Raw genomic sequence first — 25,172 nt, forward strand, 5'->3', positions numbered from 1 at the left:
ACTGTGGGAAGGAGAGCCTCTGACCACCGCGATAGATGGGAGGGATGGGTGTTACTGAAAACGGAGCTGCAGGCTAGTCCGGCCCCAGCAAGGTCTGCTCCTGCGCCCAGCTGCACAGTGCAGCATGGGGCTTCCCTAGCCAGAACAGCACTGAGGGGCCCAGCACAGAGCAGGGGGAATGGACTGAAAAAAAAAGCCACCGAGCTCCTGTTTATAAAGCAGCCGGAGCAGAGGCAGGTGATAGGGACAGCGCCACAGCTGGGAGAATGGAAAAGTTACATACAAGCAGGGTGAAGCCAAGGGGTGTTCATGGCACCTAACCCAGGGGGCAGCTCACAGGAAAGGTTCCTACCCCTAGGCAGTAATCTGGACTCAGGCTGGATAAACAATCCAGGAAAGTGGAGGGGGGGGGGGTAAAAGGTCAGCTCAGTCACCTCCAGCTGCGCCTCACCCCCAGCTGTCCCCCCGCTGTCTGGGGAGCTGGGACTCACAGACCAAGCAAACCCTTGTACTGCACAGCAGGGCTGCAGCACGGACAGCAGTGTCCTGCTAGGGGCTCGGAGGAACGGAGCAGGCCAGGCTGCAGCCTGCACCAGAGAGCAAGGGGAAAACGAGGGGAAAGCCGCTCAGCGGGCTGTGAGGCCCCAGTAGCCACCAAGTGGTAGGTCTCTGGGTGGGGGAGCAGGCCCAGGCTGAGCCCAGGTGCTGGTGGCATGCTGGTAGGCCGCTGGGCCCTGGCTCCCGCCCTCTCCCAGCTGGGGAACTGATCAGTAACACCAGGACAGAGGTGGGTCCAAATTAAAAGCTCTTATTTAAATTCTCCTCAGTGCCCACTTCCCAACAGTAACCAGACTGGAGCGGCCGCGTTGCAGTGCGGACAGTGCTACTGGCCCAGTGACGCCAGTGCAGGACACACCAGTAATAATGAGAGTGCTCCTCGCCACCCAGGCTCTGTGCAAATGAAGGCAGCCCTGGCCCTGGGTGACGCCACCTCCCCAGCTCCCGCGGCTGGGGAGCCACTTCACGCTGCGCGGTGTCCCCCTACCGCCATGCCGCTCCCTGCCTGGACAGGGGCTCTGCCCGTGCCATCAGTCCATCAAGTTCTTGTGCCATGGCTGGGCTGTGCCACCAAGGGCCCCCCACCTAGACCTGTTTGTGCCAGCTCAGGCCTGCAAAGGGGCCATGTGCCCAAGAGGTGGCAGGAGCTGCCTGAGTCCCTTCCCAGCCAGACGGGTGCTGCCCTCATTTGCGCCTGCCAAAGATGGACTTCTTGCTGGGGTTCTTCTCGCCCACACTCAGGCCAATGAGTAGCCGCGCCTTCTCATCCTCCTCCTGCTGCTGCTGGATGGTCCCGTCAGATTTGCTCTCCAGCTTCCCTCGGGCCTCAGCACCAGCAGCTGGCTTCAGGCGCAGCTTCTCCTTGATCACCTGCGCAGCGGAGAGAGGGTCAGGAGACAGCACGGGCGGGGGAAGGCCAAGGCTTGTCCTGGCTGCAACAGCTCAGCCACAGACCTGACTAGGGTTCATGGCCTGGGGCTCCCCTGCACAGCCTGCCCCAGAGGCAGGGACTTGGCAGCAATCTGGGCAAGCAGAGTGAGCCTGGCAGAGACTGCAGTGCCCACTTCAGCCCGGGCATTTCCAGCAGCCCTCCAGACAGCTCATCTGCAGCCTGTCATTTAAATCCGCTTCTGTACCAAGTGACTGGCGGCGAGCTAATGTGAGGCTGATTTTCTGAAAGGCCCCAGCGGTGACCCCGGCAGTTACAGGCCAGTCAGCCTGGCTTCAGGACCGGGCAAATGGGTTGAAACTACAGTAAAGAGCAGAACTGTCAGACACACAGAGGTGAACATGATTTTTGGGGGGAAGAGTCAATATGGATTGTTTAAAGGGAAATCATCCCTCACCAATCTGCTAGAATTCTTTGAGAGGGTCAACGAGCATGTGGACAAGGGGGACCCAGGGGATAGAGTGTACTTAGATGTTCAGAAAGCCTTTGACAAGGTCCCCCCTCACCAGAGGCTCGTAAGCAAAGTAAGCTGTCATGGGGTAAGAGGGAAGGTCCTCTCATGGATTTGTAACTGGCTAAAAGACAGGAAACAAAGGGTAGGAATAAATGGTCGGTTTTCAGAAAGGAGAGAGGTAAATAGTGGTGTCCCCCAGGGGTCCGTACTGGGACCAGTCCTAGTCAACATAGTCATAAATGATCTGGAAAAAGGGATAAGCAGCAAGGTGGCAAAATTTGCAGATGATACCAAACTACTCAAGATAGTTAAGTCCCAGGCAGACTGCGAAAAGCTACAAAAGGATCTCACAAAACTGGGTGACTGGGCAACCAAATGGCAGATGAAATTCAATGTTGATAAATGCAAAGTAATGCAAATTGGAAAACATAATCCCAACTATATGTGTAAAATGGTGGGGTCTAAATTAGCTGTTACCACTCGAGAAAGATCTTGGGAGTCATTGTGGATAGTTCTCTGAAAACATCCACTCAGTGTGCAGCGGCCGTCAAAAAGCGAACAGAATGTTGGGAATCATTAGGAAAGGGATAGATCATAAGACAGAAAATATCCTATTGCCTCCATATAAATCCCTGGTACGCCCACATTTTGAATACTGAGCGCAGATGTGGTCGCCCCTCTCAAAAAAGATATATTGGAATTGGAAAAGGGTCAGAAAAGGGCAATAAACATGATGAGGAGTATGGAACGGCTTCCGTATGAGGAGAGATGAATAAGACTGGGACTTTTCAGCTTGGAAAAAAGACGACTAAAAGGGGATATGATGGAGGTCTATAAAATCGTGACTAGTGTGGAGGAAGTTAGGAAGTGTTATTTACTCCTTCTCATAACACAAGAACTAGGGGTCACCAAATGAAATGAACAGGCAGCAGGTTTAAAACAAACAAGAGGAAGCATTTTTTCACACAATGCACAGTCAGCCTGTGGAATTCTTTGCCAGAGGATGTTGTGAAGGCCAAGACTATAAGAGGGTTCAAAAAAGAAACAGATAAGTCCATGGAGGATTGGTCCATCAACGGTTATTAGCCAGGATGGGCAGGGATGGTGTCCCTAGCCTGTGTTTGCCAGAAGCTGGGAATGGGCGACAGGGGATGGATCACTTGATGATTCCCTGTTCTGTTCATTCCCTCTGGGGCACCTGGCACTGGCCACTGTCAGAAGACAGGATACTGGGCTAAATGGACCTTTGATCTGACCCAGTCTGGCCGTTCTTATGTTCTCTGCCCTGCCCAGAGAGAGACTCACCATGGGCACAGGCCCAGCGCAACTCAGGAGAAGATGAGGGAGGGAGGGCAGCAAACTGGAACCAGACAGCAGCAGGCACCAGCGCGGGAGGGGGTATAACTCAGTCCCCAGGGCTAACAGTAAAACCTGGAGCAGATCTCCCCCCTTCTCCTTCAGTTCGGGGCTCCCCTCAGCGGGGGGAGGGTCCGGGCCCTTACCTGTGCTACCAATGCCTTGCGGCTGTCCCGCTTCACTGCCATAGCGAAGTCCAGCCACGTCCACGTGTTGTTGTGATACTCCAGGCATGGCAGCACCAGGTTCAGGTCACCCCAGTCCACGCTGTTCTTCTCGCCCTGCGCCAGACAACGTGTCAGACCCTGCGGCCAGAGCCAGCCAATCATGGGCCTGCGCCGCTGGCCGTGTTCCTACAGGCTCGGAGCGAGACCCAGCAGCCGGAACCCCTGGGCTCAGGGGAGCAGAGACGGGCAGAGGGGACCCAGAGCAGAAACGGGGACGCAGGCCCCCTGCTGAGGGCAGTGTGCTGGGGCCCAGGAATGGCCTCCTCCCCTCTGCCCCACGGCTCAGAAGAGTCATACATCCCAGCCAGCCAGACGGCAGTGACAGTGCACAGGAAGAAGGCAGGGGCTCCCTGCCCCAAGAAGGTACCAGGCACCCTGTAGTACCCACGGCCCATGGGGCAGAGAGAGGAGAGGCAGAAAGTGAACTTCAGCTCAGCCCAAGCGGGCAAGGGAAAGCCGTGAGAGCAGCCCCTGGGCAGCCCTAGGGATAGGGCCAATCAAAGGGCAGGACAGCCCCTCACACACAACCCTTCCAACTACACCCTCCGGGGCCGGCCCCACCCCGTCCCACCCCAGCACATGCCAACGGCTATCCCCTCCCTCTCCAGCACCCTCCGGGGCCGGCCCCGCCCCAGCACACGCTGTGTGCTGTCCCCTCCCTCCCCAGCACCCTCGGGGCCACCCTGCCCCAGACACCATGCTGGAGGCAGGCACTGACCTTGTAGCTGACGCAGAGTGGCACCTGCGGGATCTTGATGTAGATGAAGGAGTTGTTCATCGCCGCACGCTCCTTCATCTTGTCAATGTCGTCCACGGGGTGCTGGGAGGGACAGAGCAAGAGAAGGGGGAAGAGATGCACAGCTGGCCACTGGACCAGTGGGAAGGGGGTGTTGCTCATTCAGGAGAGCAGCCAAGGCTCATCTCTCTTCCCTGCCACGTGCCAGGGGACCCAGGATGGCACCCCCTGGTCTGCACCAGCTGCTCAGCATGCAAGGGGCAGCTTGGCTGACAAGTGTGAGGGTAAGTGGGTGAATCCCTCACAGCCCTGGGGCAGGACTGCCCAGCCCACTGCCCCCTGGCACTGCAGGAGCAATCGCTGGCTCTAGGCTGTCTGAGCCTCAAGACGAGCCAAACAGACGCTCCTGGGGAGGCTTTAAAGGAGACTCCCCGCAAAAGCAGTGGGGTGGGTACCTCGGGGGCTTTCCGGAATGATCTCCTGACTCCTGACGTCCGGTTCAGTCCCTGAGCGACTCCTTTCCCTGGGCCCAGTGAGTCTTCAGCCACAATCAGCTGCCTCGGCTTCACCACGGGCATCCCTGAGAGAGAAGGGAGCACTGTGGTTATCCAGCCTGACCCACTGCAGTACCCCCACACTGATCCCTGCAGCCAGCCAGAACCCTGGCTGGGCTAGGGCAGAGCTGGTAGAAACAAACAGAGACACTCCATGGAACAGAGTGCACCAGGTCCTTCAGCTGGTCCAATGGTCAATGACCCTCACTGCTAAAAATGGGCACTGTATTCCCAGTGTGGCTTCAGCTCCCAGCCCCTGGGTCTCATTCAGCCTTTGACTGCTAGACTGAGGAGCCCTCTCCGCTCACAGACCTTCCTCCAGGTAGGTATTTACAGACCACGATCAAGTCACTCTTCCTCTTCTCTTGGCTAGCACTGGCTGAGCTTCTCTCCCGTCACCGTAAGGCAGGTTTTCCAGACCTCGAATCGCTGCAGCTCCTTTCTGAGTCCTTCCAGCTGGCCCACGTCCTTTCTGAAGTGTGGACCCCAGCACTGAGCACTACCCCCATAATGGTCTCCCACGGGCCGTATCAAGTGGAATCACCTCCCTATGCCTGCTCCATATTCCTGGGCGGATCCAGCCAAGGATTGCATTTGCCCTCTTAGCCAGCACATCGCTTCAGCTGGTTTCCACCATGACTCCATGTTCCTATCAGAGTCCCCACTTTCCAGAACACAGCCCCCCCCGGAAGTGAGAGCTGCATTCCTGGCTCCTAGCTGGAGGACCCAGCCTTTGGCTGCATTAAAATGCAGGTTGGCCAAAGGCACCCAGCTTCCCCGGTGATCCACATTGCTCTCAAGAACTGCCCTATCCCACCATTATCCACCACTGCACCAGTCTGGGCCTCAGCTCCAAACTTTACCCCCAGGGATTTAATATTTTCTTCCACACCACTGACAAGAGACTGAATAGTGTTGGATCGAGATTGGATCCAGGGGACCCCACACGATGAGGAGTCCCCATTTACAATCCCCGTTGGGGGTCTCTTGGCCAGCCAGCATGTACCCCATCACTGCATTGAGTTCAACTGGGGGGTCGAGCTGGCCTGTGCTAGGCCCCTCCCTTCCTCCCCACAGGGCACACTCACCCGTCGTCACCAGCTTGGATTTATCCTCCTCATCCCCCACCTCCTCCTCCTCCACGCTGCGGCCAGGGAAGAAGAAGCCCATCATCCTGTGGAAGAACTGGTGCGTGAGCTGGATGGTCAGGGGCACCACGTTCACCTGCAAGAGGAGCAGTACGTCAGGGGCCAGTGCACAAATCCTTGTGCCGCCCTGCAGCCCAGGGGACCCTGGCCCCATCACCCAGATATCCAACCAGCATGGGTGCGCCTGCCCTGTTGCCTACAGCACCTCCTACTGGGGACACAGAGGAGCGGAACACCAGCCCCAGGCCTGCCTACAGACCCCTAGGATCCACCCGTAGCCTCACCTCAAAATGTTCCTTGATAGAGATGCCTCCCACTGGCGGACGGACCTTGCTGAATATCCGCAGAGCCAGCTGCCGGCCCGACTGGCAGGAGCTCTGAGGGCGCAGCACCACCTGCAGGGCATAGATGGGGAGGCAGAGATGGTGGGGGCACAGCCAGCCACAGGCCCAGCTGTACCTGGTTACGCCTCTGAAAACCCCACCCACAGGCTGGCTGCTGCCACTCCCCCTCCCCGGCCAGGGCCCCCCTCAGCCTCCCGCTGGGCTGGCACTTGCCTTGTAAATGGCGTTGGGCAGGAGGTTGTTCATGGTGACCCAGCCCAGCTCCAGGAGATGCTCTGCCGTGTCATCCGACTTGTTCACCTGCAAACAGAGCCATCAGCCTATGGACCCCAGCGCACCCCTTGCCCCTCCTCCTCAATGGCGGAGCCTGAGCGCCTCACAGAAGGGAGGCTGGTGCCACCCGCTGGGCCCGGTACCTTGCTGTAGAGGAAGCGCTGCAGCTCCAGCTCAGCGATGCCCAGCTGCCCGTCTTCCTCGGTGAGGCGCCAGCGCGCCTGAGCGAAGTAGAACTCGGTCCGCCGGGCCACACTGATGTCCTCCAGCTGTTTGCGCAGCTCCATCTTGTTTGCCCGCTGCAGCTGGAAATCTTTAAAACACCTGCCCAAGCAGGTGAGGGAAAGCCGTGAGAGCAGGCCCTGGGCAGCCCCGGGGCTAGGGCCAGTCGAAGGGCAGCCCCTCAGAGCAGCCTGGGGGAGAGGAGGCCTGGGAGCCCCAGGGAAGCAGAGCGGGGGTGCAGTGGCATGGTGGCTTTGGAAGGCGGTGGGACTGGGCGGCACCGGGGGGGGCAGCAGGTCTTGGGCAAGCTGCCTCCCTGCTCTGCACATCAGGCTGGTGGGGGCTGGTACCTGATGAGAATGTTCAGCTCCTCACTCTCCAGCTGCAGATCAGCCTTCTCCTGGCTCAGCTGCAACTGCAGCTTCTGGTTCAGCTCGAGCAGGTTCTCGTTCTTACTGTCATCCTGCAGGGACTGAAGAGCCGGCACCAGTCAGCACCTCCCCAGCCTAAGCAGGCCCGAACCAGGGACCTGCAGTCCGCACGCTGAGCCAACCCCAGCCCAGGCCTCACCTTCATGATGGAGTACATCTGCTTCTCCAGCTGGCGGATCTGGGCCACGTGCTGCCTCACGGCCTCCTGCAGGTGCAGGATGCTGCTGCGCTGCTCCTCAGGGTTGCTGGAGATCTCCAGCTGGAACCGCACCCTCTGCTTCTTCTCGCTGTGCTCCTGAGGCCAGAGAGAGACAGGAGAGGTGAGGGGTCTCTGGGGAACTCGCTACGCCTGCGCGCCGCTCAGGCCCACGGTACCTTGCGCTTGGGCTCCACATGCAGCAGCAGGTTGTTGACGATGTCCAGGATCATGGCATATTGCGCCGGGTTGGTCGAGATCTCCAGGTCGTGGTGGATCAGCGTGAAAGTGTCGACGGCTCCTGGGGAGCGAGGAGAGGAACGGGCGTTGGGGCAGCCCCTGTGACAGCCAGGGAGTGCTAGGAGAGCACGTGGGGGGTCGGTATAGTCCCTGGGAGCTGCAGAGGGAACCGCCTACGGGGCTAACACACAAACAAGGGCCAGGGCTGGGGAGACCAAGTCCACCCCTGCCCCCCAGGCAATGACAGCTCAGAGACACTACACAGGCCCCAGCAGGCACAGACAAACCCGTCTCTCCAGCCCACAATGCTCTGCCCCCCTGTGCCGGGCTTTGCTGGAGCGCGGCATGAATTGTGCACTTGGCTGTGAGTGCCGTTCCCTGGCCTCCGAGAGCCAGGCAGAACGAACCGGAGATCAGCACCAAGAAGGGAAAGCAGAGACTGCACCCGGTGCCAGACACCCCAGGGCCCCACTGAACGGAGCCGACTGCAGCTGCCCAGCTCTGACCCAAGGGAGATACAGCCCCTGCTAAGGGTTACACAAGAATTTGGCATGTCGAGGCCTGTGGTCGTGGCCTGCCCCCAGGAGCTCCCTCCCAGAGGGGAGCAGAATGACCCAGAATGCGCAGGGCCGCACCCTCCTGTTTCTTCAGCAGATCCTCCTTCTCCTGGTTGGCTGGGGCGTCGGGTGGCTTGATCTGCGTGGCCAGCTCCGGGTCAATGTCGTGGCTGTAACTGATGTAGTACATACGACAGCTGCACCGGGAGATGATCCTCTGCACCTGCTGGGTCTGCTGGGCTTCTGAGGGGTGATTCCAGTCTGGGGGCCAAACATGGCAGCTTCAGGGCCGGTGCTGCCACCCCCAGGTGTGAGGGCCCCGATTCTCAGACAGTCTGATGCATCAGAGTGCAGGGGCAAGGGTGGGGGACGGGGGGGAAACCTCTGGGATCTGAACACAAGGTGGGGGAAGGGGATGCACGTAAGTCCTCTGGAGAGTTACCCCAGAATGTTTCCTTGGGCAGGGACCCCAAGCCCATCCCAGTGTGGGGCGCTACAGGAGAGGGACAGAGCTCTCAGCTGGGCTGGCTCTGCTTGTCCCTCAGGTGACACACAAGGACCAAGGGTAAAGAGAGGGCCCAGCAATCCCCGGGTGCTGGTGTGAACGATTCTCAGGCCCGAGGCTGACCTGTGGTGGTGCTGACCATGCCGCCCACGGCCTGCCCACTCTCCATCAGCTCCTGCACCGAGTCCAGGCTCCTTTGCCGATGCTCCTCGATGTTCTTCACCTGGGGCAGGAGGGACATTGGTGACTCCCCAGGCCTCGGGCCCAGCCCAGCCAGAGCTGGCCGGCTGGGGGGCTTGTCCCTGGGGCTGGCTTGGCACCCTCTCCCCCAGCTGCCTGGCACTGGGATCCTGCCCTGCCATGGATTTAGGGGGCTCCAGGGCTGCCTTCACTCTTAGGCTTCTGCCTCTCAGCACCCTGGGGCTGTGGCTGTGATAAACCCCGCCCGCATGGGAGCTAAAGAGCCGCGGCCCCCCTACCCCACCTGAGTTCACCCTGGCCAAGCAGCCGGCCAACAGCAACCAACCTCCAGCCACAGCTGGCCGTCCTCCCTCTCAGCGGGGCTGCTCTCAGTGGTGGCGAAGTACTGCATGCCATCCAGCAGGCAGGTCCACGAGGTCTTCTGCTTCAGGGTGTCTCCGTACCAGGCGGGGTGGTGCAGGCACTGCAGCAGCTGGGCCTTGGCAGCAGACACAATCACACAGCCCTCGGTTTCTGCACCACGCAGCACCATCTGCAGGAGAACAGGCCCCTAAGTGACCCTGCCAACTCCAGGATGGGGCAGCCGAGCCGGGAGATAAACCAGAGCCAAGAAGGCCTGCAGTGTCTGCCCCAGCGGCAGCGCCAGGGAAAGGAAGACACAGCTGAGTCACCACCTCTCCCAGCAGGGGGCGCTGTAGGGAGCGGGGCAGGAGCTCTGGCTGGCCTGTCCCAGAAGCAGCCTGGCTGGGACCGGGGTACCTGGCAGTTGACCAGCTCAACGAGGCAGTTGCGGGTGAAGATGTCATCGGTCTGGCAGGCAGCGATCCCACACAGCTGCTCGCTGGCCCCCGACTCCTCCTCCGTGAAGACCACGAATTTATCTGTCTCCTCAATGAGCTTCTGCAGCATGTAGGCCCCTGGGAGCAGACGGGGGTGGGGGTCAGGGCCGAGGGAGCGGGAGCCAGCCCTTGGCCAGCTGGCTGTGACGGGTGCTGAGGTGGGTCAGTACCGAGGGAGCAGACGGGGGGGGGGTCAGGGCCGAGGGAGAGGGAGCCAGCCCTTGGCCAGCTGGCCATGGTGGGTGCTGAGGTGGGTCAGTACTGAGGCAGGACATGTGTGGAACGAGCTGCGCAGCTCTGGGGGACGGGGCTGTGTGCCGAGCGGCATCCCGAGGGTCCCACCCAGGCGGCTGGGCACTCACCCCCCGAGGAGCCTCGCTCGCTGGTGGTGCCAGTCCCCCTCTGCGGGGGAAGGGCAGCGGACAGCAGGCGTTGTTTCAGCTTCTTAGCTTGCAGTTGGGTGTCGATCTTCAACCCCTTCAGTGCCTCGGTGGACAGGTTCCGCTTGAGCACAGCCGCCTTCTTGTAGCCGTCGTAGAGGCCAAAGGCGATGTCCCGGTTGGTGGTGGTCCAGGACGCCCGCAGGTCCACCAGCTGCAGCTGGTGGGTGTGGAAGGCGTCGGCCCCATCCCGCACGGTCAGCTCCTGGAGCCAAGCCGGGGTCAGACAACGGCCAGGGCAGAGCGACTCCCCGCTCAAACCCGCCCACCAGCAGGGAGGCCCCGTGGCCAGTGGGGAGCACCCTGGGCTGGGAACACCCGGCGTCACTCCCAGCGGGGTGGCCTTGGTCATGTCACTGTCCCTCTGGGCCAGCTGCCCCGCCCATGCTGAGCTCTTCGAGAGGGTGATCAGCGGCACCCAAGGCTGCCGAGTCTGCAGCCAGTGGGGCCCTGTTCAGTTTCTCCCTCATCCAGGGCTCACCCTGCAGACAGCCAGAGAGCTAGTCGCTCCCCCACCCCATCAGTCGCTGGCCTGTTCCCTGCCTCGGCGCGGGAGGGGTCTGCGCGCAGCGCGAGCCGGTGGGTACCTCTTCGGCCGGGCGGCTACTGTGCCGCTGGTAGGTGAGGGAGGACAGGCTCAGCAGGTGAGTTTTCTTCACCAGCGAGCCGAGCTGGTGGTCGGCGCTCTCGTCGCAGGTCGACGCCATCAGGTGCACGGTGACGAAGCTCAGGTCGCTCACCATCTGCGTGATGCTCCACTCCGAGATGAGGCGCCGCATCACCGTGCCAGCTGGGGGCAGGGGAGAGCCATCAGTGGGGGGACCCTGCCCCTGGCCCCCACCCCACCCTGCCAGGCAGGGCCCCCAGCCTCACCTTGGGGAATGAGCCGCTGAGTCCCTCGCGTGAATACGTGCCCCTGCCCACACTCCAGCTGGATCCCCCGCTGCTGGGCGAAGGAGGCCCAGTAGTGCACCTAAGGGAAGCACACGCAGGGCGCTGAGCGGGGGGACGGGACGGGGCGGGGCGGGGCGCAGGAGAGAGACGGCCGACGGACCTCGCCACGCGGAGCCGAGCCGGTGGCGGGAGGGAACGCGAGGGGCCTCGCCAGCCGCAGGGCCAGCCCTGCGCCGCACAGGGGCCCGGCCTCACCTGCAGCTGGGGGAAGAGCGCCGTGTAGGAGAGCTGCTTGTAGTGCTGCCCCAGCTTCTTCCTGCCGGGCTTCGTGTTGCTGAAGAGCTTCCCGCGGCAGACGGGGCGCGTCACGCTGGTCCAGGTGGCCCAGAAGTTCTGCATCCAGCGCAGAGTGCTGCTGTAGAGCAGGATCCGGGGCTGGCACAGCTCTGAGAGCAACACACGTCAGCACTGTGCACACGACAGCCGCTGCCCGGCCCCCCAAGGCCTCTCCCTCGCCAGGAGCCCGCCCTCCCTGGGATGGCAGAGCCCACGAGCGCTCAGCTCGTCACCTGGCCAAGGCAGGCAGTGGGGGAGGGATACAGGGGATCTCCAGTGACCCCCCGCCTCCCAAACACAGAGCCCCAAACCAGCAGCCACCAGCAGGAACGGCCACGCCCCGGTCAGTGGCTGAGCAGCAGCTGGCACGGGGCCACGCTGGGTTCCAGCAGCTCTGGAGTGCCCTTGCGGGGCAGCGCTCACCCCCGCCCGGCCGGGTCAGGTCCATCCGGATGGAGAGGTTGAGGTTCTCGGAGCGGAAGGCCCGGTACGAGTCATGGTGCTGCCCCACGGGCACCTCGGGCACGAACTCTGGGGAGCGCAGCACCACACTGTGATGGTCGTGGGGGTTCCCATGGCAAAGCCACTGCAAGTCCAGTGTCATGCAGAGCTCGGGCAGGTGGAGGAAGCAGCAGTCGTCGTACCTGCTCAGGGAGAAGGTGCTGGGTTGCTCTCCAAGGATCACAGCCCCCACCCCCCACCCCCTGGGCTGACACTCACTTGGAGGCCGTGCGGACATTGATGTCCAAGTCACCCTTGAAGACGAACTGGCCAGGTCTCCAGAGGAAGGCCAGGTGGCTCCACTCCCAGTGCATGTTCTCGGTGGTGTTGTACGGATCCTGCAAGACACAGGCGGAGTGTGAGGCCGCCAGGCCGTGGGGGGCCCAGGCGCCCTGGACGACCCCACGCGAGTCTCACCTCGGTGGCCAGCTGGTGCAGGTTGGCCTGCTCGACGTCCAGGTGCCAATCCCCGTGGAAGAGAAGGCGGCTCTTATCCCACCAGGGCAGGGTGGGGCTGGGATCCTCTGAGGCCTTGGTGAGGAGATCCACGGACTGACCAATCAGGGTCCAGGCCGGGTCCCAGCATGGCCCCCAAACGATGGTGTACTGCAAGATCTCCGCTAGGGACACAGACAGCGGCTCAGGGCAGCTCCCGGGCCCTGCCCCAACCAGATACAGCCTGGCCCAAAGTTACTCTCTGCACCCTCCCTTCCACAGCGCTGCCCCAGGACTCCCAGAGCTACCCAGCACAGCCCCACTCCAGCATCCTGACCCCAGGGGGCACGATCCCAAACCCCAGGCACTGCCCAGTCCCTGGGGTGGGGGGAAACCTGGGCCCATCACCAATCCTCCCCCGACTCAGCTCAGAGGGGAACAAGCCTGCTTCGCACTGACCAGTCTCAAGGAGGGCAGCACCTGCACCTCCCCACACAATTCCCGGTGTCTTAAGCCTGGCCCAAGCTCACGGTCCAGAGTGCCAGGGATAAGGCCACCCCCAAATCAGTGTGACCCTGTCAGGAGAGCGGTGCTCCTCCAGTCCCAACTGGAGCCCACATGGCCCCCCAGCCCCTCCCAGCCAACCCAGCCCAAGCTCCTTCAGCAAGAGCCAGAAGGAGCCCCAGTCTGGACCCCAGCCGCGTGCCCGCCTGTAGGATCGGGCCCCCCAGAGCCCACTTACAGTGGAAGTCATGGTAGAACTTCAAGGGAGGCATGTTCCTCTCCACAGCAGCATCCCCCCATGGCGCTCCCAGCTTCAGCAGCTGGCGGCGGCGAGAGCAGGCCTGGCCGCTCTGCTCCGTCCCGATCAGCCGACCCGAGAGCTGCCAGTCCCGGATCTCAAACAGGTAGCGTGGGTAGTCACGGATCCGCACTGTGGGGCAGAGCCAGAGACCACGCTGACTGCCGGACCAGAGGGGAGCCTGCGTTAGACTCATCCCTGGGGGCCTGGGGAGGGGCCATGCGTGCAGTGGTCTCTTCACTCTCCCCAGCCTCTGGGCAAGGGGCCGGGCAGGCGACACCCCCCGCTAGTTCAGAGGGACCCTACGTGGGGGAACCACAGTGCTTCCCACTGCATGTGGCCCGGGTGCCCATCATGCCCCCACTTTCATGCCAGGGAACCAGAGCCCAGAGCTGACATGGCCATGGGGGCTGAGGAGCCCCATAGACACACTCACCGAAGAAGGTCTTGACGCTGCCCTTTAGCATGCGGCACCACTGGGTGACCAGTTCCAGCCCCTCGGGTGGGAAGGGGCTGACGCTGTCCAGGTCCCTCATCTGCTCCAGCACACGCTCCACGCCGTGGAAGGACTCATCGGCCAGGGCAACCAGCTCCAGGCTGGAGAGGGTCCAGGTGAGCAGAGCCTTCCGCATAGGCATGTTGGCGTACAGGCGCCGGGAGCGCTGGATGTAGATCTCAATGTTCTTCCTCTCCAGTGAGGCATAAAGCTCCTCGATCTTGCGGGCGGGCAGCAGCTCGCCATGCTGCTTGCGCAGAGCTGCCACCTTGGTGTCCAGCAGCTGCAGCCGCTTGGCGCTCTCCTTGCTCTCGTCCTTCATCAGCTCGTAGTTGTCCCGCAGCTTCACCTCAAAGACGTCGTCCAGGAAGACCCAGGAGAAGTGCTGCACCTTGAGCAGGAGGTCCGGGGGCAGGGCCGAGCTCGGGGGGCGGCCCTGCCGGTGCAGGCTCTTCAGCCACTTCTGCACGCCCATGGCCTCGTCCAGCGTGCGGGAGAAGTCGTACTGGTAGGGGAGCTCGATGACGACGCTGGCAAAGGAGAAGGCCCAGACGCGGTTGCGCAGGGTGCGCAGGGTGGGGAAGGGGCTGCGATGCAGGATCATCTCCTCCAGCTCCGGCAGCAGCTGCACCTCCACCTCCTTGAAGCTGAAGATGCTGTGCTCGTCGAAGCCGGCGGCCAGGTCAGGGCAGTAGGCGTGGAGGGCACTGCCATGCCGGCTTATCGAGACCCGCTCCGCCACCAGGCTGATGTAGCTGGCCTCAGAGACGAAGGCCGTGACCTTGGCAGAGCTCATCTCCAGCGTCAGGTTGAGGACTCTCTTTGGGAGACCCTGGGCTGGGCTGGGGGGCTTGCTGGGGCTCGCTGGCTCAGCGGCCTGGAGCTCCGGGGGGAAGGAGGGAGCACCCCTTCGGCCCAAGGTGCTCTGCAGCATGTCACGGCACTGGAGCGTGGCAAGGACGTGCTCATACAGATACATGTGGTCAGGGGGGCTCCACAGAAGGGTCAGGCCCTCGCCACACTGGACCTAGGGCACAGAAAGGGGCAAGTGGGCCTGGGTCTCTGCTCTGCCAGCGGCTCTTAGCACGCCCCGGGGCCGAGAGAGCCCACGAGGGCCAGAGCAGGCAGGGGCCGAGCGAGCTCCCCCACTGCTCTGCTGGCCACCTCACTCCTGACCCCCCCTGAACCCCCCCCCAGCCCTGCTACGTGCTGCAGCAGAGGCCTCCGGCCACGAGGCAGGGTGTGACACGGATGCACAGGGCCTAGGCTGAGAGCCCATCACTCGCCCTCACCTGATGGCCCCACTGAAGTCCCAGTGCGAGTGGGACGACGAGCAGGTGCCCTGACCTGCTTGGTCACTCAGCCCACGGGCACATCTTTTGCCTGGCACTGCCGTCCCAGAGTGCCCTCTGCCAGCACAGCGGCTAGCACCTACCTCCAGGGCGTGGACGCTACTGTGGTAGGTGAAGGAGAGCATGGAGATGCTGAGGATGGGGCAACGGATGGCTGGGGCTTTGCAGCAGGGCTGCATCTTCTCAGAAATGCTCTTCACCAAAGCCAGCGCCATGCCCTGGACGCTAACCGTGCAGCTCTCGGCACTGCCCAGGGCAATCAGCGTGTCCAGCCTCACCTCCAAGGAACCTGGCAGAGACAGGAGGTTACCTCTGGGGGCAGGACAGGGCACAGCCCTCGAAGCCCCCCGCACGGGGCAGTGCAGGGAGGACCAGCAGCTGCCGACAGCCAGGATGGGACAAGGACACCCTCCCCTGCAGCAAAGGGCTGGTCACATCCCAGGAGCCCAGGGAGTGAGGGTTGCTGAGAGCCAGGAGGCCCCAGGAGGGACAGTGGACAGCAGCAGGGACGCGGCAGTCAGCGTGGGAGTGTGGGAGGCTGAGAGCCTGGCCGGGTGTTTCAGGATCTCCGGGGAAAGAAGGAGCAGTCTGTGGGTTTGTCCTTCAGATGCCTGCACAGAGGGCTACTGCCTCCGTCTGGCTGGCGCAGCAGGTCCTGCGGGACGGCTGCCCGCCCATGGTGCTGCCCCCTGCCAAGCAGCCCCACCTGGTCACTTACCCACCAGGCTGGACAGTGTGAACAGGTTCACATCCTCCACCTTCAGGTCCACCTTCCAGAGCACGCCTGTGGACTCCCCCAGGGAGGGGGCTGGCTCCACCGGAGGCTCTGCTGGGCTGGCCCCTGGGTGCAGCAGGGACAGGACCCTGGAGAGGCACTTGGTGCAGGTGTCCGACGACTCCACCTGCAGCCCCTGGATGGTGCAGTCCAGGAAGAGCGTGTCTGCCTGGGCGCTGGACATGCCCAGGGGTTGGTTGTAGCTGCCCTGCAGGGGGCACAGTCCAGTCACTGGCTGGCAGCTCGGAAACTGCCACATTCCCACTCCCAGCCCAGCCCAGGCAGAGCCCCTCCCCACTGCAGGGTCCGGGGGGGAAGGAAGTGCCCCCCACTGTCTCACAAGGGAGCCGCGCCCATGCCTGCTGGGGTGGAGGGGGAGCCGATCCTCCCTCCCCCGCTCTGGCGGGCCGCCCCTCTCACCTGCAAGTTGAAGGAGTCAAGGATGAGGGCCTCTCCCCACACATGCATGTTGGGCGGGTGCGGGGCCCTCTGGATGTGCGAGTCATTCCCCACGCGCCAGCACAGGTGGTCGATGGCCAGCACTCCCCGCTGGTGCACGCTCTGGGGGCGCAGGTGCTGGTAGTCTGAGGGCACAGAGCAGGAGGTGAGCATGGGTGGGGGCTCTCCTGACCCCCCGCTGTAGTGTGCGAGGCAGGGGCCAGCGTGCTCCCCTAGGGCTGGGGACCAAGCTGCTACCTCACCCCCGGAAACAATCCTGACCCAGACCCAGGAGCTGAGGAACTGCTGCAGAGCAGTGCCCATCCAGGCCTCCCCGCCAGGCTGGAGCACCCATTCCCATCACCTTCTGCCCCTCCACGCCATGCCAGAGGGCCCCAGCCCAGACCTGCCTCTTCTCTGTCAGCTGCAGCTGCAGGCACTGCCCTGGAAGCCACAGAGCCCTTTCCAAAGCAGAGGAGGGGCCCCATGGGCATGGCAGCAGCCAAAGCCCGGGCCGTGCTCTGCCCAGGCTGGGATGCATCCGCCCTGTCACGTCTCAGGCTCCTACCTGCAGAGACGGCGTTGAAGCCCAGCGCGAAGGGTGGCGTGTCCCCCAGCTGCACAGAGATGCTGACGTTGGATAGAGAGGCAGAGAGGATGATGGGAGCCAAGATCTGGGGGAAGCTCCTGCCAGAGGGTGAGGAGGGCCATGGGATTAGTGAGCCCAAGCCCCCCTGCTACAGAACAGGCCCTGGAGGGAGCTCCTGTCCCAGGGCCACAGCAGGCCACATGCCAGCCCAGCCCCAAGGGCTGCTTCTCGCCTGCAGAGAGGCCAAGCTGCGCAGCTCCTGCTGAGTGGACGGAGCCAGGCCATGCTCTGGGCCAGGGCAGGAATGCTCCATGGGGCAGGTATCGCACCGCACGCGGCACCTCTGGGGCCCGCCCGGTACAGTTTCTGGCTCACCACTGGCTGGGGTTGGCAGGCAGCTCCACGGGGGTGGGTTACCACGGCTCCTCCCACAGGGCTCAGCGAGGTGAGTCCCTCAGGCGATAGTCCCCGGGGGGCTGCATTTACTGCTTCCCAGAGCCCAGCACACAAAGAAAGGGCTTTTTGCATAAAGGACCCCCAGGCCTGCCTGTGACTCAGAGCCAGCCAGGGCCCCACAATGCGGCAGGGCTGGTAAGGGTTTGGCTAGGGCCCCGCAGGCTGCTGGCTGACCCAGGCACGTGGCCCCAACCTGGGGTGGATTGATGTTCTCTCAGCACTGCTTTTCCCCTACGAAGAAAGGCATTCGCTTTGTGGGGGCTGGCTGGCGACTGGCAGACATCCATGTGGCCCCTGGAGAGAGGTAGCCCCGTCTGGAGGATGAGACCTGGGCCTCCCCATGGCTGGGAGCCTGCAACCTTAAGTGGATGCCCTGGAGGAAGCTGGCGGGGAAGGGAAGGTGCAGTTAACCCTCAAACCGCGGCACTCCGTGTGCTCTGCCCATGCTCCGAGGGAGGAGACCGTGGCTGCTGAGCACCCTAGCTGGAGACCAGGGGGTGGTTAACGACACCAGCCATCACCCTCTCTGGGTCCATACGTACCTTCGCCTGTGGCTCTGGAGGGGGGCCGGCACTCCTGGGCCCCGGCACTCCTGGGCCAGCGCGGTGAGCCAGTGAGAGAACTCTTGGTGGCGATAGTGGACAATGCAGGTATTGAGCAGAACAGCAGCTGACAGGTCTATGGCCGTGACCTAGAGATGGGGACAAGGGAGGTGTGAGCGAGACCTCTTCCCCGCTGCTCACGCGCATGTCAGCAGGCCCAGCCAGCTCAGGGCCTGCAGGCATCGATGGCAGCGTGGCTCGGTAGGTGCCAGGACACAGCCGCCAGCGTCACGCACTCACCTGCACACTGGCTTTCAGGGAGTTCAGGCACACGATGCGCTGGCGGCTCTGGGACAGCAGCAGGCCATCTGTGGGGAGAAGGGGCGGCCATCACCAAGCAGAGCTATGGGCGTTAGCCAGCCACCCCCATGCACGTGCTGCAGAGCTGGAGTACCCAGCCCCACCCATGGGGGCAGAGAGTGGTGTGCATCTCCCCTCCTCCTCCCGCAGTCCCCTGGACAGAGCCACTCCTCCCGCAGCAGCCCCCGCACTCGCCTTCCAGCAGCAGCTCGGTGCTCATCTGGCCCAGGTCGGAGGTGGGCGTGAAGTTCCGCAGCGGGATCTGCTCCTCGTCTCGCTGACACAGGAACTGCAGCAGCTTCAGGGTCCACGTGAGGTGCCTGAACCCACAAGAACCGGAGCCAGGCAGAGTCACAGGACACCCAGAAGGGAGCCACAGCTCCACCACCCAGCCCCTCCTGCCCCGCCCACTGGTGGCCAGCATGGATCCCGGGCACGGCCCAGCCCTGCCCCATCACTGCCAGGCCCAGCCCGTGGCAGAGCGCTCCTCACGGCCTCAGAAGGGAGGGGCGACCAAGGGAGCCCAGGCCATGCTCATTCCGCCCCCACTCCAGAGCCACCCGGAGCCTGGCCCATGGCCTTCTCACCCACAGCAATCCTGCCTCCCCCAGGGGCCACTCACGTCTGGACCCTGCTGGCTGGAGGCCCTCGGGGAGGGGACGCCCAGCAGAGGGCAGCCAGGGGAGAGGCATGGGCCTCAGGAGAGCGCCTGCAGGCGGGAGGGATAGCAGAGCAGCTGGGCTGGGCATTCGGGCCTGTCATGGTGCCAGCTCCCCATTACCTCTGCTGGCTGTTCACAGACAGCACCACGTTGGTGTTCTCCAGCTCCACCTTCGCCTTGCTGGGGATGAGCTGCAGAGTGCGCAAGCTCAGCAGGGGCAGAAACTTCGGGGCCTCCCCAGGGCCTGGGAGCAAGGGATAGACCTGGTCACAGGCAGGAGTCTCACCCCAGAGCTCCCCACTCCCCCCAGCAGGAGGCAGCAATGGCCTGACCTGCCCAAGAGGATCCCCTGGCTGGGACCCAAGACAGCATAAACCACCCCATGCCCATTCTGCTAGACGCATTCTCAGAGGTGCAGGGAACATGGGGGTCCCAGGGCACCCTCTCCCTTCCCTGCAGCCCCCCGAGACTTCCCAGGGAACGTGGCTGGCCGACCTGGGGCCAGGCAACCTGGCTGGTCCCCTGTGCCGCTGTGTCTCACTCCGTTGGCTGCCCGGCGCAGCAGCTCGCTGCAGAACAGCCCCTCATGCAGCTCTGCGTGTAGGGTCCACACGCCCAGGGTGATGCCCACCAGCTGCCGTTTGCTCACGTTGACCTCCATGGAGAAGGCGAGAGCCAGCGCCAGCTCTGCCAGGCACGTGTCATCCTGTACGGGGGGGCAGAGGGTCAAGGAGAGCGAGATGACATCACAGGGGAGGGAGCCCATGGTGATGGGGGCAGCTTCTAGCCACTCCATTTATGTGCATCGGGTGCAGCCCTGCAGCCCACAACCGGTGCCCACAGGCAGCCTGGTCACAGTGCAGAAAGCAGGAGGTTGCAGTGTCCTACGCCCTCCCGAGGCTACAGCCCCATCTGTCAGCATCGCTCGCCGGGCTCCAGGACTGGCCAGCATCTCCAGCTGGGAGCCCCTGTGGTTCACGCCATGCCTCCTGGTGCCACACCGGGCGGGCTCAGGTGATAGGCAGCATGAGCTCCCCAAGAGCAGGCGCTGGGCAGCTGCAGGGCCCCCCACCCTGGATACTCACCAGCTGGCTGCTCTTCAGCACCTTGCTGTTCACCTGGGACAGGGTCACCTCACAGTCCAGGCTGGGGGGAGAGCAGAAGAAAGCTCAGCCCAGACCTGCCAGGCACAGAGGGGCCCTGCTGCCCCCTAGCCAGGTCTTTCCAACTTGGGGTCTGTGCTACAGCCCCTGGAGCATCCACCCTAGAGTTGGACCATGCAGTAGGAGGCTGCCATCTGCAAGAACCAGGCATCACACAGGGGTTGGGATGGTCTCAGTCCCAGGAGGGAGAGGGTTAGGGTGCCATGCTCCTGGGGCGCCCTCCAGTGGCTACAGAGAGCTGCTGACCAAGAGGGAGGGGGTAGAAGACGAGGATTTTAACAGCCCTTGGGAGGGTGGGCGGAAAGGATGTTGCCAGGCAGGAGTCCCAGTAGCAGGCCCCCAGCCCAGCTCTACAAGGCACGGGGCGGGAATGGTCCCCCAGGACAAAGGCCACAACAGAGCTCTCATGAGCCAAGGGAGCTGTACGTGGTTGTTACCCAGCCCTGGTCCCACAGGCCAGAGCAAGGGTGGAGTTACCGCTTCCCGTCGCTGTCCAGCAGCAGGCGCGTCCTGGTGAGCTGGATGTGCCACAGGGACTCGGAGGTGGCCACGTGCAGAACCATGATGTTGATGGACTCCACGTGAATCGAGAAGAGCTGGGAGCAAGGGGGCCATAGTGAGGAGCGTCTGCCAGGAGCTAGGCCTGCTCCCCGCCCACCCTCCTCCTAAGATCCAGCACACGGAGACTCACCTGGCTCAGGACTCTCAGCAGGGAGGGCTTAATGGGCAGGTCCCCCTTGCTCTCCTCTCTGCCGCCCTCAGCTGGAGCCTCAGGGACTGGGGGCCCTGCCGCCGGTGCCTTCTGGAGATCCACGCGGACCCGCACCTCGCCGAAACACAGCGCAAGGTAGCGTCTGCACAGAGGAACAGCGACCGCAGGCATTACTGCAGCTTAACACAGCCTGGAGTCCCTCCCCTACATCAGCCCAGCCACCCATAGTGCCCCCATGTCCTGCCCCCGCACAGTCTGCGCAGCCAGGGGAGTCTGAGCAGTGCCCAGAGACAGCTGGTCACTCCTTACGGCAGAGAGCAGGAGAATGTGACCTGCCGCAGCAGGCCAACGCCTGCGGGCAGAGCTGGGGGACCCGGGCAAGGCAAGTGGGGTCAGGGTCTAGCCACGCTCCCAAGCACAGAAAGGAGAGCGAGGAAAGAGCCAGGGTGGGTACTTACGGCAGCTCATGGCTCAGGAGTTTACTGGAGATCCAGACATTGTCAATCTCCTGCAAACGGACAGACAAAAAAGTCAGTGGAGCTACAGAGCCTAGCCCCACCCTGTAATGCTCACCCGTCCTGTGTTCTCTCCCCCCACCCCCAGCACCCATCCAGCTTGCCAGCACAAGGACTAGCTGGCATCACACTGTGCAGATGGGGGAGCATCAGGGTTTGAGTACGGGGGGAGGAAGGGCCTAGGGCCAGCAGTGGGGCTAGGTGGAAAGGACTAGCCACGTGGGGATTCACTCCAGTGGCTGCATGAGCGGTTGCCATGGGATGTGAGACCTCAGCGGGTCACTGTGGGGGAAGGCAGAGGCCTCGCACACCCGGAGGAGCTGATCCCCGTCACTCTGAGCGCCTCTAGTACTACTCCTAGGGGAATTCTGCACCACTAGGTGTGCGCAGAATTCATGTTCCCCGCAGATTTCTTTGCTTCCCTGCAGAAAAATGACTTTCTGATGGGGAAGCAAAGGGAAGCTGCAAGAGCAGTCACGCACCACTCCCTAGCAGAGCAGATTCATCATTTCAGGCACCCGGAGCAGCCAGCAGAGAGGTAAATCACTGCAGGGCTGGGGACACCCCAGCCAGTGGCTCCCACCCTAAGCTGGGATCAGCTGCTGGTCCCAGCTGCGCTGGAGGCAGAAGAGGAAGGGACTTCCTCTTTCCCTGCAAGGAGTGGCTGGTGCTGGGTCAGACCCACCCCCAGCTGCAGGAAGCTCAACATCCTCCCCTGCTTCCTGCCCCCATTGCTTCTCAGCTGCGGGGGGGAGAGGTCACTCTTCAGCAAGTTGCTCCCCCATCCTCCTAACCCCTGTGCATCCAGACCTCCCATACTCAGACACCACTGCCAAGCCAGAACCCCCCTAGCCCTCCATACCCGAACCCCACCCTATTGAACCTCAACCCCTGCCTCTGGAGCCCTCTGCACCCAGACCCCCTCCCTCACGACCCCCACCCCTGCACCCAGGCCACCCTGCACTGAGCTCCCTGCACTCAACCCCCCACCCTGATAAGCACCCTCCTGCACCACCCTGAGCCCCCACATCCAGACCCCCAGGCCACTGACCCCCAACTAGCTGCACCCAAAACCCCATCACACCAAGCCCTATGCCCCCAGCACCCAGACCTCCCTGCTGAGACCCCCACGCCCAGACTCCTCCGCTGAGCCCCAACCACCTTCACCTGGAAGCCCCTGCAGAGTCCCATTGTCCCTGCACCTGGAACCCTCCCAACAAGCCTCTGTGCATCCAGATCCCCCCACACCTAGACCCCACACTGAGTTGCCTGCCCCCAGATTGTCCCACACAGAATCCTCGGACCCCACACCTGGATTCCCACCACACTGAGCCCCTCCACACTTGGATCCTGCCTGGTTGAGTCTGCCCACCCACACCTGGTGTCTCTGGCACAGAGGGGCAGGGCTCCAGAGTGTTTCTGGGGCAGGCCCAGGCCTTGTGCTGTGTCAGGATCAGGTGCAGCCTCACCGCTGAGTCTGTGTCCCCGGGGTGGGGAAGCTGCAGGGTGATCTCCCACCTTCGTGCAGCCAGTGGCCTGTGCTCCCCACTGCCATGCTGGAGCCTCTGCATTTATTTATTGACAAATAAAACTTGCAGGATTTTAAAATATTGTGCACAGAATTTTTAATTTTTTGGTACAGAATGCCCTCAGGAGTATAGTACCCACCACCGTCTGCTGCTCCTGCTGGAACTTAAGGCTGATGTTTTGGAGCCAAAAGAACCCAAAGGAACCAATCTTCAGCTCTGCCCGGAGCCTCTGACGACACCAGTTAGTGGCCAGTCGGCACACAAGCCACCTTCAGGCAAGTCAAAGAGAGATCGGGTAAATGCCAGCTCTCCGAGCGGGTAAATGCCAGCTCTCCGAGCGCCCCCGGAGGGCCTCCCTGTCACTCCCAATCCGAACACTTGTCCCACCCTCTGCTTGCAGCTCAGGAAACAACTAACCTCCCTGTAAGTCCAGCAGCAGCTGGATTAATCACAGCCCCATGGAACAAGCCCTGGGCAGGGACTGGATCACTGAGTCTCTGCAGCACCCACTGCCACAGGGCCCTAATCCTGAGTGGGGCACTGCCACAATATAAAGAGTAAATACTGCGTGCCAACGCGGGAGTGGCACAGAGTCTGCGTTTGAACACGCCATGGCCTGGGCAATGCCGGCCGGAGGGGGAAGCAGGGGGGCCACGACGCCTGTGCCCAGAGCCAGGCATACAATGGCCTGGGCAGTGCCAGGCAGGGTGCTTGGGGGAGCCTCTGTCGGTCTCTTCCTGGGGGGGCGCACACAAACCCAAGTCCAGGGTGTCTGGGGCAACGGACAACTCCCCAGCTGCACAGTCCTGGCCCCCCAATGCACCTCTGGGGAAATGTGCTGGGGCCTCAAGGCTGGGGGGCCTGGTTCATGGGGTGATGGGGGCCCCCAGGGAACCCACCCCAGCCACTAGAAACGGCAGCTGTTCCAGTGCAGCAACTACATGCTGGGGTACCCGGGCACCAGCACCTGCCCCCCTTAGCGCCTAACGCTGCCCCCCACTCACTCCCCAAGTCCTCTGTTCCCCCACCTATGCTTGCCCCACACCCACACGCCAGCCCCCCCGCTCACCCCACACGCACCCCAGCCCTGGCTCACCAGCCCCCCAACACCATGCACACACCCTGGCCCCCCACTCACTGGCCCCCCCGCTCACCCAGGTACACTCCGCCCCCCCCCGCTCACCGGCACCCCTGCCCACCCCACACCCCCTAGTCACTGGCCCCCCCGCTCACCCGCACACACTCCAGCGCCCCTCCACTCACCCCACACCCTCCCTGGCCCCCTGCTCACCGGCCCCCCCCCGCTCACCCCACACACACCCGGCCCCCCCGCTCACCCCACACAAACCCGGCCCCCCCCCGGCCCCCGCTCACCCCACACCCCCTAGTCACCGGCCCCCCCGCTCACCCGCACACACTCCAGCCCCCCCCGCTCGCCCGCTCACTGGCCCCCCCCTACACCCCCAGCCCCCCCGCTCACCCCACACCCCCGCTCACCCCACACACCCCCGGCCCCCCCGCTCACCCCACACAAACCCGGCCCCCCGGCCCCCGCTCACCGGCCCAGCACCAGCGCGCCCAGCAGCAGGGCGAGCAGCGCGGCGAGCAGCGGCAGCATCGCGGCCGCGGCCCCGGCCCCGGCCCCGGCTCCGGCCCTTCCCCGTCCGCGCCCCGGGCCAGGAGCCGCCTCTGCGGGGCCGACCTGCCGCGAACCCGGAGGGCGGCGCCGGGAAGGCGGAGCGGCCGGGCCGACAGGGGCCTTCCCGGAGTGACGGGCCCGGACCGGCTCCGGGCGGGGCGCTGGGGGGGGTCGGTTCCGAGGGGGGACGCTTGTGGGGGGTCGGCTCCGGGGCGGGCTGGCTCCGGGCGGGGCGCTGGGGGGATCGGCTCCGGGGGGGGCCTCTGGGGGGGCCCAAGGATGGGCTCTGGGGGGTCGGCTCCAAGGATGGGCGCTGGGGGGATCGGCTCCGAGGGGGGACACAGGGCGGGTCGGCTCCGAGGGGGGGCTCTGGGGGATCGGCTCCGAGGGGGGCTCCAAGGATGGGCTCTGGGGGGTCGGCTCCAAGGGGGAGCGCTGGGGGGGGTCGGCTCCGAGGGGGGTGCTGTCGGGAGCACTGTGGGCTGAGGGGATCTGCTCCGACAGGGCGAGGGGTGCTGTGGGCTGGCAGGGGGGTCTCTGTGCCTGGGACACCACCTGGGGTGTGAGCCTCAATGCCGCTCGGCCACCTCCCTCGTCATGTCACCACCCCCAACCCAGGGTCCCAGCAGGGGAAAGACCATCCTGCGGCCACCCCCAGGCTGCCCTGTCCAGCCCGGGCACACACAGCACCAGGAACAAGGGTGCGTGGATCACAACTTTGCTCTGCCCAGGTCCGATACTGCACCC

The 25,172-nt window shown here is 63.4% G+C and overlaps 1 protein-coding gene across 1 annotated transcript; it reads right to left on the reverse strand.

Moving 5' to 3' along the window:
* Nucleotides 1–772: 772 nt before the first annotated feature.
* On the reverse strand, nucleotides 773–24,425 carry BLTP2 (bridge-like lipid transfer protein family member 2). Its single transcript, XM_074974883.1, has 39 exons — nucleotides 24,346–24,425; nucleotides 22,926–23,055; nucleotides 21,201–21,250; nucleotides 20,722–20,884; nucleotides 20,508–20,626; nucleotides 19,953–20,013; nucleotides 19,363–19,573; nucleotides 18,988–19,111; nucleotides 18,402–18,526; nucleotides 18,147–18,214; nucleotides 17,847–17,995; nucleotides 16,828–16,946; nucleotides 16,242–16,405; nucleotides 15,765–16,029; nucleotides 15,130–15,335; nucleotides 13,635–14,721; nucleotides 13,139–13,330; nucleotides 12,379–12,581; nucleotides 12,181–12,299; nucleotides 11,884–12,104; nucleotides 11,380–11,570; nucleotides 11,104–11,203; nucleotides 10,818–11,020; nucleotides 10,153–10,435; nucleotides 9,711–9,868; nucleotides 9,277–9,483; nucleotides 8,874–8,973; nucleotides 8,324–8,506; nucleotides 7,628–7,749; nucleotides 7,392–7,547; nucleotides 7,172–7,293; nucleotides 6,743–6,923; nucleotides 6,540–6,626; nucleotides 6,267–6,377; nucleotides 5,923–6,058; nucleotides 4,736–4,860; nucleotides 4,263–4,364; nucleotides 3,464–3,598; nucleotides 773–1,428 (listed from the first exon to the last, which is right to left on the reverse strand). Exons 1-39 carry the CDS (start codon nucleotides 24,402–24,404, stop codon nucleotides 1,243–1,245), a joined length of 6,723 nt encoding a protein of 2,240 aa, XP_074830984.1. The 5' UTR covers nucleotides 24,405–24,425; the 3' UTR covers nucleotides 773–1,242.
* Nucleotides 24,426–25,172: the final 747 nt, after the last annotated feature.

The sequence above is a fragment of the Natator depressus genome, chromosome 17, assembly GCF_965152275.1.
Source record: "Natator depressus isolate rNatDep1 chromosome 17, rNatDep2.hap1, whole genome shotgun sequence".
NCBI classification, from domain to species: Eukaryota; Metazoa; Chordata; order Testudines; family Cheloniidae; genus Natator; species Natator depressus.

Coding starts and splice junctions, on each gene's coding strand:
- BLTP2 (XM_074974883.1), bottom strand. CDS start 24,404: ATGCTGCCGCTGCTCGCCGCGCTGCTCGCCCTGCTGCTGGGCGCGCTG. Junction 12,300..12,378: donor TGCACCAGCTGGCCACCGAG/GTGAGACTCGCG, acceptor TGTGTCTTGCAG/GATCCGTACAACACCACCGA. Junction 6,627..6,742: donor AGCGCTTCCTCTACAGCAAG/GTACCGGGCCCA, acceptor CTCTGTTTGCAG/GTGAACAAGTCGGATGACAC.